This window comes from Oryzias melastigma, linkage group LG13 (assembly GCF_002922805.2).
Source record: "Oryzias melastigma strain HK-1 linkage group LG13, ASM292280v2, whole genome shotgun sequence".
Classification (NCBI taxonomy): Eukaryota; Metazoa; Chordata; class Actinopteri; order Beloniformes; family Adrianichthyidae; genus Oryzias; species Oryzias melastigma.
The window spans coordinates 6,509,536-6,523,287 of record NC_050524.1 but is presented as its reverse complement, the minus strand read 5'-3'; the positions used below and the strand labels follow the sequence as shown (position 1 = coordinate 6,523,287).

The 13,752-nt window shown below is 39.1% G+C and overlaps 1 protein-coding gene across 1 annotated transcript in view; it reads right to left on the bottom strand.

The window, feature by feature from the left end:
* cntn5 (contactin 5) overlaps nt 1-13,752 on the bottom strand; it is a gene marked incomplete at its 5' end in the record, with an annotated part of 141,210 nt that overhangs the window by 112,078 nt on the left and 15,380 nt on the right. Inside the window, 1 exon segment of the mRNA XM_024277809.2 lies at nt 2,003-2,212. Within this exon segment, the coding sequence (XP_024133577.1) occupies nt 2,003-2,212 (210 nt within the window).

Below are 13,752 nucleotides of genomic sequence, written 5' to 3'. Positions count from 1 at the left end.
GAGTGAGCTCCGCCGCGGGAGCGAAAACCGGCCATCTCTCCAGAGTGTATCCCACCTTCGCCATAAAGTAGCCAGATGAGCTCTGTATACCTGCAGCTCCACCGGGTTAAGGAGAAAGATGGAATTTTAGGACAAAAACACTCTATGCATTAATATCAGTTATTAATGGATTAATATTCGAAAACCTCACATGCCCAAAGCTGAGTTCCTGATTGGCAAATGCGACGCAGCGACCTGTCAAACTTCAGATATTTAAATTTTGGCCATGCCACCCAATTTGCACCTCGTCGCTAAAATTGAGTTGCTCCCCGTTGCTCAAATTGCGCCGCAGGAATTCAGATCACCTCAAGTTGCCACTGTTCCACTGAATTAACATTGAAACTGTCCGCCTCCGCCACGTTAATCGCGTACGGTGTGAATGATTTTTAAATTAGTAATTTGGTCAGTGGCGAGAGTTCTGAATGCCTCTTCTAGCTGTCATATTCTCAGTGAAGGGTTTGTTTCTTTCTACTGCTTGAAAATAGTCTGGACATGAAAGCTCAAACAAACAACACAAAAGCACCTTGATCTAGTCCTATTTTAATAAATACTTTCCAGTGATTTAAAGAAGAAAGTTCAGTTTGAGGCCTTTGGCAAAACTAAATTGAGTCAGATGGACTTAAAAGCATCTAATGTTGCATTTGACCTGCTGATCTCAACTCTGAAGTCAATTTTATCCCATTCTGTGATCATTTAAAAATAGAATCAGAGTTACAGGTCTGATTGGTGTGTGTATCTCTGGAGCAGCAACCACAATCACACACAAGATTACAAGTGGTAGTACAAGTGTGTGTACACGGCCATCAGTCAGTCACAGCTCCAAAGCAGCCATACTTCTTTTTTTTGTCATCCTCTGAACATCAGTCATGTGCAGTGCTGTAATGGGCTTGTCATTCTGACAATGTAGAAGCATCACCTTTGCCTGGGTTACAGAGATGTGTGTCGTATTAAAGCTACACTGTGATAATGACATCAAAAGCAGAAAAAAATCCCAAAAGAAGCTAAAATTACACTGAGTGAATAAAAAAAATAGCAAAAAAAATGTCTAAATAAAGGTAATTTATTGTGGATAAATATATTATGACGGTATTAATAAATTAGGCAATGCCTATCAATGTATATTAATCAAGCTCTCCAGATGTAGGGAATATGATGTGATTGATCAAATATTGCAGTTTAACTCCTATGATTACAAACATTGATTTCTTGAACCACAACAGAAGTTGTTGTTTCCACGTTACACGTGAGGTATCAAACCTTTCCTTCTTAAAATGATTTTTATTATATTTATAACCTCCATACTGACAGGAACCCAAAGAGAGCTGGATATTGCCGTGATCCCACTTCAATTTCACAAAGGGCTCGACCCCAGTCACTGCAGACCTTGCAGAGTGATAATAGGTGGGTAAGATTCATTTCTAGAGCAGATCTAAACAGACAGGAAGCCTGCAGGAAAAAAAAAACAAAAGCGTGAGAACAGAAGTGGAGGCGTGTTGGCAGAGTGCTGAGAAATAAAGAGTGCAGTCAGTCACACCAATCATGTCTGGAGGAGCTCAGGCGGGCGCTGGAGTCTTCGCCCGTTTGGTTTGGTTCAATTCAGCAGGTGAGGCTGACTCCATCTCAGCTCGAGTGATGCATTTGCTCAAAATTTAGGTTTCAGTGCTGCACAGAGCAGCAGGAGAGGTGTCCATTGAGAAGAATGCAGAGCTTTCTAAGAAAAGGATGGAGTTGACATTGAAAGGATGATATTTTTGCATAGTTTGTCTCTCTTCCACTTAAATTAATAAACTAACTCATAAATATTATGGTGTGTAAATAAGTCATTCATTACTTTTAGCAAGAGAACCTGCGGCAAAAACCATCCCATTAAAAAGCAGTTTGGCTGATGCCCTTTTTTTTTTTTTTTCAGTTTTGGCATTGTTGCACAATCAAAGCATGGGTTTGGCTGAAGCATTGATTTCACCTTCACTCCTGTGGTCCTCCTGAGAGCTGAGCAAAGTCAGAGCAGACGGAGGTAGAATGGAAAAAGCAGGCCAGCCAGGATTCCCCAGACCACCGCTGTGGCGGTGTGAAGGTCTGCTGCGTGGCGTGAGCACCGACAAGGAGCTGTCCTGCTTCATCCGTAGCACGGCTGCATAAGAAATGGGCCGTGCTGCAACAGCTCTGGCAAAGTCTGGAAAATAAATGACAAAATGACCCGTATTATATTCACTGTCATTTCGTCACACAAAATAATTCAAATTGGATGGGGTTGGCTGAATTTTGTGTAATTTGTGCAAAAGCCTGTTACTTTTGATAATCTAGACATATTTTTAAGGAAATGTGAACAGTATTGATCATAATTTAAAGTATACTAACAGGATTAAAGTCCCACTCCAATCCTTTTTTTAGACTTTTTTCAAAGTGTTCTTTCATGATTATGCTGTTTTTTTAGTGAAAATAAAAAAACATCTTTAATTTGTAGAACTTAGTTTCTGCAGAACGTTAGGAGTTTATTAGAGTTACTACTTCTGAGTTGTAGGCAGGATCGCTGGTACAGCACAACCCCGTCCCTGTTGCTGCTACACAACTCGTCATATATGGACGTATGGTTTGGGCCCCCTCCATGTCACTTATTTAAGCTTTGGGTGTCCCTAGCTCATGGTTTTTTAGCTGTTTCCGTTAAATCAGGGGTCCCCAAACCTAAGGACACAGTACTGGACGTGGTAACAGATGTGGAACTGGATTAAAGTACCAGATTTGGGTTAGGGTACAGATCCACGTCCCGAATGTCGGGGATCCCTGATTAACGCCTGTGGCCTGGTACCGAACGGCCCTCAGACTGGTAACAGTTGTTGTAGACCCCTGGTTTAATGGAAACAGTCAGCACGTCAAAAAATGTCAAGTTGTGGACACCCAAAGAGTAACCTGGAAGGGGCCCAAACCAAACGTCCATACGTGGCGATTTGGGAGTGAGAATCTGTTGGTTGCTGAGAGCTCTCTGTTGACCTTCTCTCCCGCTAGCTTACAGTCCCTCACAACTCCAACCAGTGCAACAAAAATGTCAGCCAATATTGGGGTTATCCAGGCGAACAGCTTTGAGCCAGTTACCAGTAGACGCACATGGATCTAATTAGCTACGTCCGAATTCCTTCTCAAATCACTATCTAGTGTGTTTGCCATTTTCTAGTGCTGTCCAAATCTACTAATTCCAAAATTAAGAGCACTAGAAATGTCCCATAAATCTTTGCGAAAGACTAGCATACATCGATGCTCACTACAGTAGTGAATATAGACCACAATGCCTTGCAGTCAAATAAGTTTTGTGAAAAAAAGATGTCATGTAAATTTTTAATAAACCATCCACATTTTCATCATCTGAACACAGTAGAGTCACAAATAGAAGCCATGAAATGTTTGTAATGATTCGATTTTCACTTCATGAAATCGGCGACCTGATACCCAGTGTTTTAAAAAAAGAGAGAAAAGTAGTGATCATGGTGTCCAAATTGCTTTTAAATTCTAAAGCACTCCAAGGTGCGAATTCAGACATAGCCAATGTCTATAATTAGATGAGTCATCATACAGTGGAGCAGGGAGCTTGTGGTGTATTTTTTTGCGAAACTACACACTCTGTTTTCAAACGGGTTTTTTTCTTCTACTCCTGATTCACAACAATTTGAATTAAATAATACTCAGAAATGGAAATTTAAAATGATTTTTCTTTACATGTGTCCTCCATAATCAGATAAATGCCACAAGAGCATGTTAAAAACAGTTTTCATCAAAGTGGGTCTTCAAGAAACTAAATCCACAAGTTTCTATAGCAGGTGGGGGCAAACTCTGGCCCGGGGGCATTCATGGTGCACGAGTCAAAAAGTCTGCCCACCCCTACTCTATAGAATACAATCTGAATTACTTTTAGAGAAAAAGTACAAAAAATATGAGTATAATTTCAAATGTTACCACCTAAATATGACATTGCAGGATGATCTGCACAATTTTGATCCCTCCTGATCTATTTCATTTGTTTTCCAGCTGGATACCTGGATCAGGTGAGCTCATCTGATCAGTCTGGGATTTCCTGATCCAGGTGGTCAGCAGGAAGTAAGTCTGTGAAGGTGGGAATCGAATTTAGGCTCAATCTTCTTGGTGTGGGAAAGTTTTTCTTCAGAGCTCAAACCACTTTTTTTATTTAGTCAAACTAGATAAATCAGCATCAAACTGGGATTTGAAAGCCAAAAACAAGAAAACAAAAGAAGCTGCATCACGTTCGATAAAGAAATACCAAAATTCAGACAAGACAACAAGCAAACCAAAGCTCAGACACATAAAGTCTAAAAAAGGGTTGTAATAAAAAACAAGATTTTGATAGAAAGTTGTATAAAAACCTTTGAATTAGGATCAACTTCACAATCCTTAGCTGAACCCCAAAGCAAGTGTCAGAAAGGATTAAAGTTCTCCTTAAAGAGCAAAACTAGACTTTTTTTTTTTTTTTAAATCCGACTCAGCGCTGAAAAATTCTGGATCCCATCCCAGCTAACATCAGACGTGTGGAAGGCTACGCTCAGAACGGTCCAGACAAACAACCGTGCACAATAACCATCCTGCTCAATTCAGCATCACCAGTTAACCTAACGGGCATGTTTCTGGACCGAGGGAGGAAACCCAATTAACCAAAACACAAACAGTCGCAGTGGGAACTGTTCCACTCTGAAAGGACCCAGCTGGGATTTGAACAGGAAGCCAAACCTACAAGTAGAAACCTTGTTTGCTCTGTCAAAAAAACAAACACAATTTTGCATTGAGTGTTTTTTTTTTTCCTTTACGGTCTGGCGGCAGTATTTGCTGCATACGAGCCATCTGATGTATGGTTCATAAAAGCTACTTATCTTTGCTTTTATGGGAAAATGTGTGGTTCAGTGAAGTAAAAGGTACACTGCATAGTAGATCATCAAAGTTCCAAATTGAGTGAGAAGACAAGGGTAACAGGAAACCAGAGGAAACGCTCATATCATCAAATCATCCTCTCTCAAGCACATTTCATGCTGTCACTTAGCATTACGGTCAATACGTTTTCCCACCACTTACTTTTTTAGAAATCCACACAGTTCTAAGTGAAACCGTTTGGGGATTTTACCATCCCCAAAGTATGAAAAGTCACTATTTTTTATGACATCTGATTAGAAAGTCAAGCAAGTATAAAATATGTGTGGAGCAACATTTTGCATTGAAAAACTCTAACTGAACCGCATAAGACTTGAAGCGTCAGCACAGCAAGAGTCTAATCAGAGTTCTAAAAAAAATAAATAAAAAAAGGGGGTGGGAGTGTTGATAAAGTGAACTGAAGAAAACTGAGGAATAATTATGTATCCCAGGGGACTTGTCAGCTGCAAAAATCCTGCTGTCTAAAACGGAGAGAGGGTAATTATGATATAACATGTTTGGAGGGACAGCAGGGTATAAAAGTACGACTGAAATTAAAATGATTGAAAGTTTTTAAAGAAAATAATAGCAAACGCTGACAGTCGATTCATAAAGTATGGAAATGTGGTTGACAGGCGAGTAAACTATTTCCTGTCTGTTGAGGTTCTTGAAGACCCACTCCGATGAAAATTTTTTTTTGGTGTTTCTAAAATGTTCTTGTGGCATTTTTATGATGGAGGACATATATATATATATAAAGAAAATTAAGCTTAACATTGAGTTTCTGATCATCATTTTTTTGGATTATAAATTGCTCTGGAGTAGAAGTTGCACAATCCAAAAAAAAGGAATAATAAAGAAGAATAAACTCAAATATAGGTCGCAATGAAGGATGAGTTTCCCTTTAGGGAGAAATTTATCCCAAAAAATTGGGGACTAAGAACACATATTTTATCTTGAAAGACAAATTCTGAAGGTCTAATAGAAAACAATAAAGACGGAATATATGCACTTCACTACCTTGAGACACTGATACTTCTTTAGCTTCATGACACATATGAACAATTATTCCGAAAACCATGACATTAAGAACATGCTAATAAGTCAACTAAACCCTTTATATGACTTTTATTCACAAAATCTGTTGAATTTTTAAAATTTTCATCTTCTGTGTTGTTTTGGAACAGTTTCGCCAAGCCCAGTCCAAATCTATGTTCATACCCCCCTCGTTCAAGCGACCCCTTCCAATGAAAAGTCTATGTAAAAGCGTGTAAATACGGCTTCTTCAGGCTTCTACGTTCTAAACTCTCATGTTCATGCATTGCTAGCAAATTTCTATGACCATTTTAGGGCTCTATGTACAAAATACTAGGTCATTGAAAGCGAAACCAGTTAAACTTTGACCAATCAGGGACTCGGATTTAGTGGTGCTTATGGATGACTTGAATTATACCTGGCCGCAATAATGAGACACCAATTCTTTCATATAGTGGAATACAGCTGTGAAAGACAAAAGCCTGGAGCAAGATTCCCAAGATTTGCACCACTTTGACATTTCAGCGTCTTTCAACTCTAAGCAGCAGACGTTGGCTAGTATTGGGTAGTTACAGTTTGGTGTGAGCACGATATGCTAAACTTACCTTCAAGAATGCTCATTTACATCTACATCTGCATTTACATTACATCTGGCTCACATGCCCGGTGTGAACGAGGCTTGGGATTGAGCGGAACTTCTTCCTCTACATCAGGGGTGCCCAAACATTTTCGCTCAAAAGGCCGAAATCTAAATAGGATCCTGGTCCAAATACAATATTTTTTTGCATATCAAAAATAAAAGGAGAAAATAAAGAATATGGTTTCATTTATTTATTTTGACTCTGTATTCATTAAGGTAACACGTTAGCAGGAATAAAAAGTAAGTAACATTTATTTTTGAAACCTTTAGCAGCAAGGCCTCACTGACTAAAACAAGAGCAAGCTGAAGATTTTTTTTTCCCAATGAAAACAGCAAACTGGGATCCCAATGAGAGTCATGGAGCTGGTCTTTGTTTTTTTGACACTATCCGTTTGCTACTGCCGTTGTCGCTCTGTCTTGGCTAGCTAAAAACGGCCGCTAAAAGCATGGGAAGTGACCGTGAAGGCTCTTGGGAATTTCTAACCCCAAAAAAGCCAGAGGCTGTCTCACTTGGAGGTTTTTTTACCTAAAGCCGTTGGCAAAGAAAGTGCTAACAGCGCCGCCCGGAGGCCAAAAAAATATTACAGTTGTTGAGTTTTAGAAACATCAAAGAGAATCAATGGGAAACGGGTAACTATACTCCACGGCTTCCACAGCCACAACTTGGTGGCCCAAAAGATGACCTTTGATGGGCCAAATGGGGCCCACTTTGGCCACCCATGCTCTTCATTGTTGTTAGTAACAAATACTGGTACACAATCCTAGAGTGCCCTCTAGTGGTTAATTCTCTTAAAAATCACGTAAAAGTCGCACACTTGGCCAAACTATGCAAAAATCGTGCCTTATACTCATAAAAACACCATTTCTTTATTAAAATCGTTGAGAATCTGGAGCTGACAAAAATGTCATTTGAAAAGACTCGTCCTTTTAACGTAGAAGCTAAAATCGGGCTGTAAGCTAGCGGGAGAGTATGCAAACAAAGAGCTCTCAGTTATCGGTAAGTTGCGCCAATTGTCCCGCCCACAACTCAGAGATGAATTTCTAGCCAAACTATGCAGAAACTATGTCCAAGAAAACAACACGTTTTTATGATTTTGAATAAAAACTGCACAAGACCACTAGGAGGATTTTGAAAGTGACAAAAAAGATCATCTGAGAGGGTCTTTAACATTCTTTCTGATGAAAAGTGAAAACAGTCGCTTCAGAGAGTAAAACAAACTGAACCATCAATTTCCTGAAGTATGACAGAATGCCATTTTCATGTGAAAAAAGGGCCAAAACAGCAGAGATCCCCATGTCTAATATACATTAACTAAACGCTAACGATGAACAATGGCTTTCCAATGGACTTTGCCTCCTGGTGGGGTGAATGCACCGCAGACTGTAGCTCACAACATCATTAGCCGCTAATAATAAGAAAGACATGAGGCAGCTGGTGTTAGGTTGCTCTGTTTTCACTCTTTTAATTGAACTAAACCACCAACCCACCAACACAAACACAAAACAAGGGAAAAACAGGACCCGGGAAAAGAAAGCAAAAACCTCGTGTTTTTACATGGTCCATTGTGAAAGCATGAACCAAGCAGAGAATGGCTCCTCTATGATCCTGTCACATATGTAAATTCATCCACTGACAGCTGGGATGTGACAGTTGGAGTCTGTTTGAGAGAGGAGCCGAGTGATGACAAGGAAGCAGCTTATTATACAGCAGGTTGGTACTGTTTGCTTTTTTGAAGCTGCGCTGTTTTCATTTAAACAAGATTCAAAATACTGTCAACACTAACAGCTCATTTAGGTGCTAAAGGAAAATCTTAATAAATGTCTTATGGATACATTAAATTATATATATATTAACACATGAAAACTAACTAAATTAGTTTCCTTCATCAATAATTCTTCTATTTATGCATGTTTTGGCATTACCCATTTGTTTCTTTTTGCTAAACAAAAACTTTATTTTCTCACATTATGAGCAAATTTCAGAGCTGTGGAAGATTTATAAACACTGTTTCTGTGTTCAGAATGAACCACTTTAAATGTGAGAATCCTTTACATTCAGGTCTGCCCAGACTGTCATGACGATCCATTCATTTTCTGAACCCACTGAATGGCTTTCGGAGTCGTGGTGCTGCTGGAGTCGATCCAGCTACTGTTGGACGAAGGCCGGGTACACCCTGAACAGGTTGCCAGTCTATTTCAGGGTCACATGTTTACTCACATGCACACCTAGGGGCATGGAGCATGTTTTTGGACTATGGGAGAGAACCGTAGTGCCTGCAGAAAACCCACACATGAACGAGGAGATCATGTAAACTCCACACAGAATGACCCAGCTGGGTTTCGAACCAGCCTCTTCTGGTATTGCTAGTAAAAGATTTCAGCTTTTTCTTCAATGCTGCTGTAAAGAAGATCCTGCTTGAAGCTTGTCTGCTTGCATCACTGCTAACATATTTTCAAAAACAGTAGTGATCTAACATCTATACTTCTATAAGTAAAAAATTATATTGTTTTAAATGTTTTAAAAAATTATTCTCTCGAGGAGGTTTTAAGATCCACTCCAAAGAAAATAGTGTTTTTGGTGCTTTTAACATGTTCTTGTGCCACTTTTTTCTTGATGGAGGACATATTTAAAGAAAATTAAGCTGAAAATTGCATTTCTGAATGTTTATTTATTCAAGTGAATCAGAAGAAGATGGTAAAAAAGATGTAGCAGCGACAAAGGGAATACAATCAGTGGGCCACAAGTATACTGCTCCGCTCCATTCTGATTCTCATGACTGGGGGGGTCAACTCAGGCTTTATTTATTTTTTAATTTTGGCAAAAAATGTTCATTTTCTCATATTATGATTTAGATAGATGGAGCTTCAGAATGAACCACTTTAAATTTGAGAATCCTTTACATTTGGGTCCATCCATTCATTTTTTGAACCTTAATTAAAAGACCACTGGGAGTGCTTTACAATAAATCAACGTAGATCAATCAAAATAGATCTTTTAAAGCTAATTCTGTTGGTAATTTGTCGTTGCAGCCAAGTGTGGTCTAACTCTAAGGATTGCATCTCTAAGGACTGTTGTCAAACAAAGTTAAGGCCAGATTCCCCAGGGAATCCGTGCAACAAGTAAACAAAAATGTCAGACTTCTTTATTTTTTCTCAATTTTGCATTTGTTTTTAGCTTATCGTCACAGATAGTTAAAAAAACCCTGCTCTTAATGATGACCTCCCCAGTGATTTGGCGCTTTGCTGCGCCATGAGATGTCTATTACGAGGATACAAGCTTTCCTTTTATGCCGACTAACTTTTGAACCCAGTACAGCAGCTTCCAAAATAAAAGGAGGAACTCTTCTGAGCTGGAGGACCCGTGTGGATTCCCCACTTTGTCGAACACTCTTAATCATATGAACAAGTTGAATCTGGATCTGCAAGGAAAAAAATGAATGTTTCCAAGCCCGGTGAATAATTAATTTGGACCGAATTATTGCAATTCTTTTTTGTCGAGCTGTTCCAAAACTTTGCTGAAAAGCCTTCCGAAATTCTGCAACCAGTTTTTAATGAGAGCTGATAAAAAATGATCTTTATTCACAGAAAAATAGAGTAGAATTCAAAATTCTTCACTAATGGGTCTTTAGATTGATTCTATCTCAAAAACTTTATAGTTTCATGATTTCTAAAGTACTTTCAGTCACTCATATTACGGATTGTTCCAACACTTAACTGAGTATAAATGCAGGTTAATTTTTCTTTTTCTTTCTTCTTGTCATCTGTTTTTTAGATTCTGTTTTCAGTTGGGTTCACATCAGGTTCTAATCACCAGCTGTTTGCATATTGTTGATTACCATAACCGTATATTTCAGGTTTTTAAAGCCTCGCCATGTTTTCTGCATCTCAACGTGTTTCAAAGCAGTCGTGGTTCGAAGTCATTCTGGTTTTATGGTTAATTTATAGTTGAAATGCATTTGTTCCTCCTTAAAATTTATTTATGTTCTGTCTGTCAGGGTTGAACAACCCTGTATATTAGGGGTGTCCAAATCTTGGCCTTGAGGGCCGGCCTCCTCCTGCTGGTTTTCCAGAAATCCTGTCTCACCTGCGGCTGACTACCTGGATCAGGTGTGTTTTGCCAGTAATGAGCTTCAATTGGCTAAAAAACATGTAGGATATCGGCCCTCGAGGCCTGGATTTGGACACCAGTTAAGCTGTATGGATAAACTTGTCCTGCCTAATGTCTTAGTCACTCACATGGGGGTTTGACCTATTTGAGTAATGCGGGTTTTCGAGTTGTTTGGGCTCATGGAGGGTTTTAAATGGAGTCCAGGTGTGGCTTACACTACCCTCGGGGCATGCACAACCCCCTCAAGGGACATATGGAGCTGTCATGTGTGTGATATGTGTACTGTGAAGTATTTTGTGATGCTGTTGTGTGTTGCCCTTATCCCACACTCTAGTCCAGCGAAAGGCAACCCCAGGACTGGATGTTTTCCAACATACCCTCCTCTGGCATGATCTGATTGGCTGGACACGCCATAATCGGTCATGAGTGGCCCTTGAAAATCTGGATATCATGCACACATAGCAGCCCTCGAGGCCGGGAGTTGTCTATCTAGTCATTTCTAAGGTTTAAATACTGTCTCTTTACTAACACAAACCAGGTGCGCTTTTGATACACAATTTCTCGTATGATGTCCGCATAGACGACACTCTGATTGTCTAATTTTATAAATTCATGCACAGAGCACAAACTTATCACTTGAACAGTGCTATTACTTGTGCAGTCAGAAAGGTAAAAAAAGGAGAAATCCATGGGTTTGTCTGCAGTTTCTGTGGTGGCCCCACCAGTGTTTGCCCGCATAACTTGTGAGCCAGCCGTGTGGTGGACAGCGTAGCAAGCTCCCCTGCCCAGGGGCCAGCAGAGCTAGCAAGGTCACCGCCCAGGCTCCCGATCCCTGGGCAGTGGAGGCGATGTGGACAAGCACATGTGGGGCCACCACGGATGTTACTGCTGTGGTTCACAGCTTGATCAGTGGCAGCCCTGATCTCTATCAGTAATCACTCCCTAAGGCATCAGGCTACCTATAGATCGTCCTGCACCCAAAATCTGTCCTGTCTTACTGATCTAAGTAGGTCCATTTAACTTCCTTTTCCCGCCTGTTTCAGGAACATCTGCTAAACAAACAATCTGAGGATTTTTTCCTACCTTTCTACTTTAATGCTTTCAACAATATTTTCGACTAACGTAACTCTTCAACTATTAACTGATGGTCATAAACTGTTAACTAGGGGTATGAATTATATTTATTTATTTGATATTTAAATAAAAAATATGAGGATAGAGCTTCTTGAGATGAAACATCTCATTATACAAGAGTCTGGCAATACAACACATGATGCTCGTCTTACAATCCAATATGTAATGCGATGTATCCCAAGACGGTACCAGAACAATTTTTGTAACTTTTTTAAAGAGCATGACTTAAAAAAAAAAAACTCTACCTGAATATGAATTCACCTTTCATATTAACACAATGGAAACTTTATTTTATTTAATGATCACAACTGTATCTCACATATGAGTTGCTTTTACTCACAAATTCATAGTGCTTAGGGCACACAAGTAGTAAACAGAAGTAAATAATTAACTACATATTGGCTTGTCATTATTTTAAATGAATACAAGTATCGCCAAATGGATTTTTTCCCCACAACCTCTACTGTTAACACAATTAGGGTAATTCCAGTGGATTCTGGAGCGGCCTTTCACTGATATACAACGTTTTACAGTTATTACATGTTTATGTAATCAATGTAAATCAACGTAATCATGTGTTGGGAATGTCTGCCATGTGTAACTGCACTTTTTTTCTTTACTGCATCTGGTCAGTGCAGATTGTCTCTTTTAAAAGGTGTATAATTCTATCTTATAAAGGTGGATGATTCTTGCAACTTTTCTTCTTGGAAGGATTTTTTTTAACTCCACATTCACCTATTTTTATGCTCAGTACAGGGTATTTGACCCTTGTAGGCCATTTATTAAAGAAAGTTCGGGATAATTATTTGAATAACAAATGCACTTTTTATGTTGTGCCCTGAAAGTACCCAGTTTTCAAAAGGCTTTTTACAGAAGAAAAATAGAAACTTCAACAATTTAAAACTTCACCCTTTTAGAGTCATCTTACAAAGGAAAATAACAATTTTTCTCCACTTGCTAAATATCAACAAAAATGAAATGAGACCTTGAAAGAGAGAACACTGCGCTAGAAAGCGTTGCTTGAGAGTTTTTTGCAGGAGCCGACACAAAAAAAAGGAAATACAATCACAGCTCTCATCAGCTATTTCACTGCTGAGTGTTTGAAACCTCTTTGGGTTGCAGATGAAGTATCATCCCACTAGGAAACAAACTCTTTATGTCAAACTTCAATGTGTTTGGAAACAAAAAGAATCCATGAGTTTTGTGAAAACTTTTCTCACACACTGATCTCCGACTGTCACACAAACTCCATTCAAGTTTAAGCCGATGATCAACCGATTTCTCTGAGTCATACCTCGTTTTTTCTGACATAAATGTAAAAAAAATGCTTTGAATCACAAAGAAAAGACACCCAGATATCCAGCTGAGTAAACAAGCTCTAAAGATGCTCAACATTTCCTTAGTGACATTATCCATGCAAGTGTCTGCTGGAGTTTTGGGAAAAAAAGGCTTTTATTGTGAGACTCCTTGCAAATGTGTCATGTATTTTTAGTTCTTTATGCTGGACTGGCTGGCCACCCATGGCCCAAACCATTCCACTGCTGTGGTGCACATTTGAAAGTGGATTAAGAGTCCCTACAGTGATAAACTGGCATGCAAGTAATAATTTCTCACTGCAAGGTTGACTTAGGGAAGAAATGGGTCACTGAGGATATGCGGATGGAATCTAATTTCTTTTTTTATGGGCAAAAGAGGTATAAAATACAAAACTGCATGTTGTTTTTAGCAGTATTTGAAAAGAACCCCTAAAGAAATAATGCTGTTTTTTTAGCCACGCAATAGTTTATAGTTCATTATTTAAAAAAAAATATCTGTTGGTTTAAGTCTCCCACACTACTGCTGAGTTATTAGAATTATTAATGAGTTTACAGGAGTAACATGTAAGGTGCAA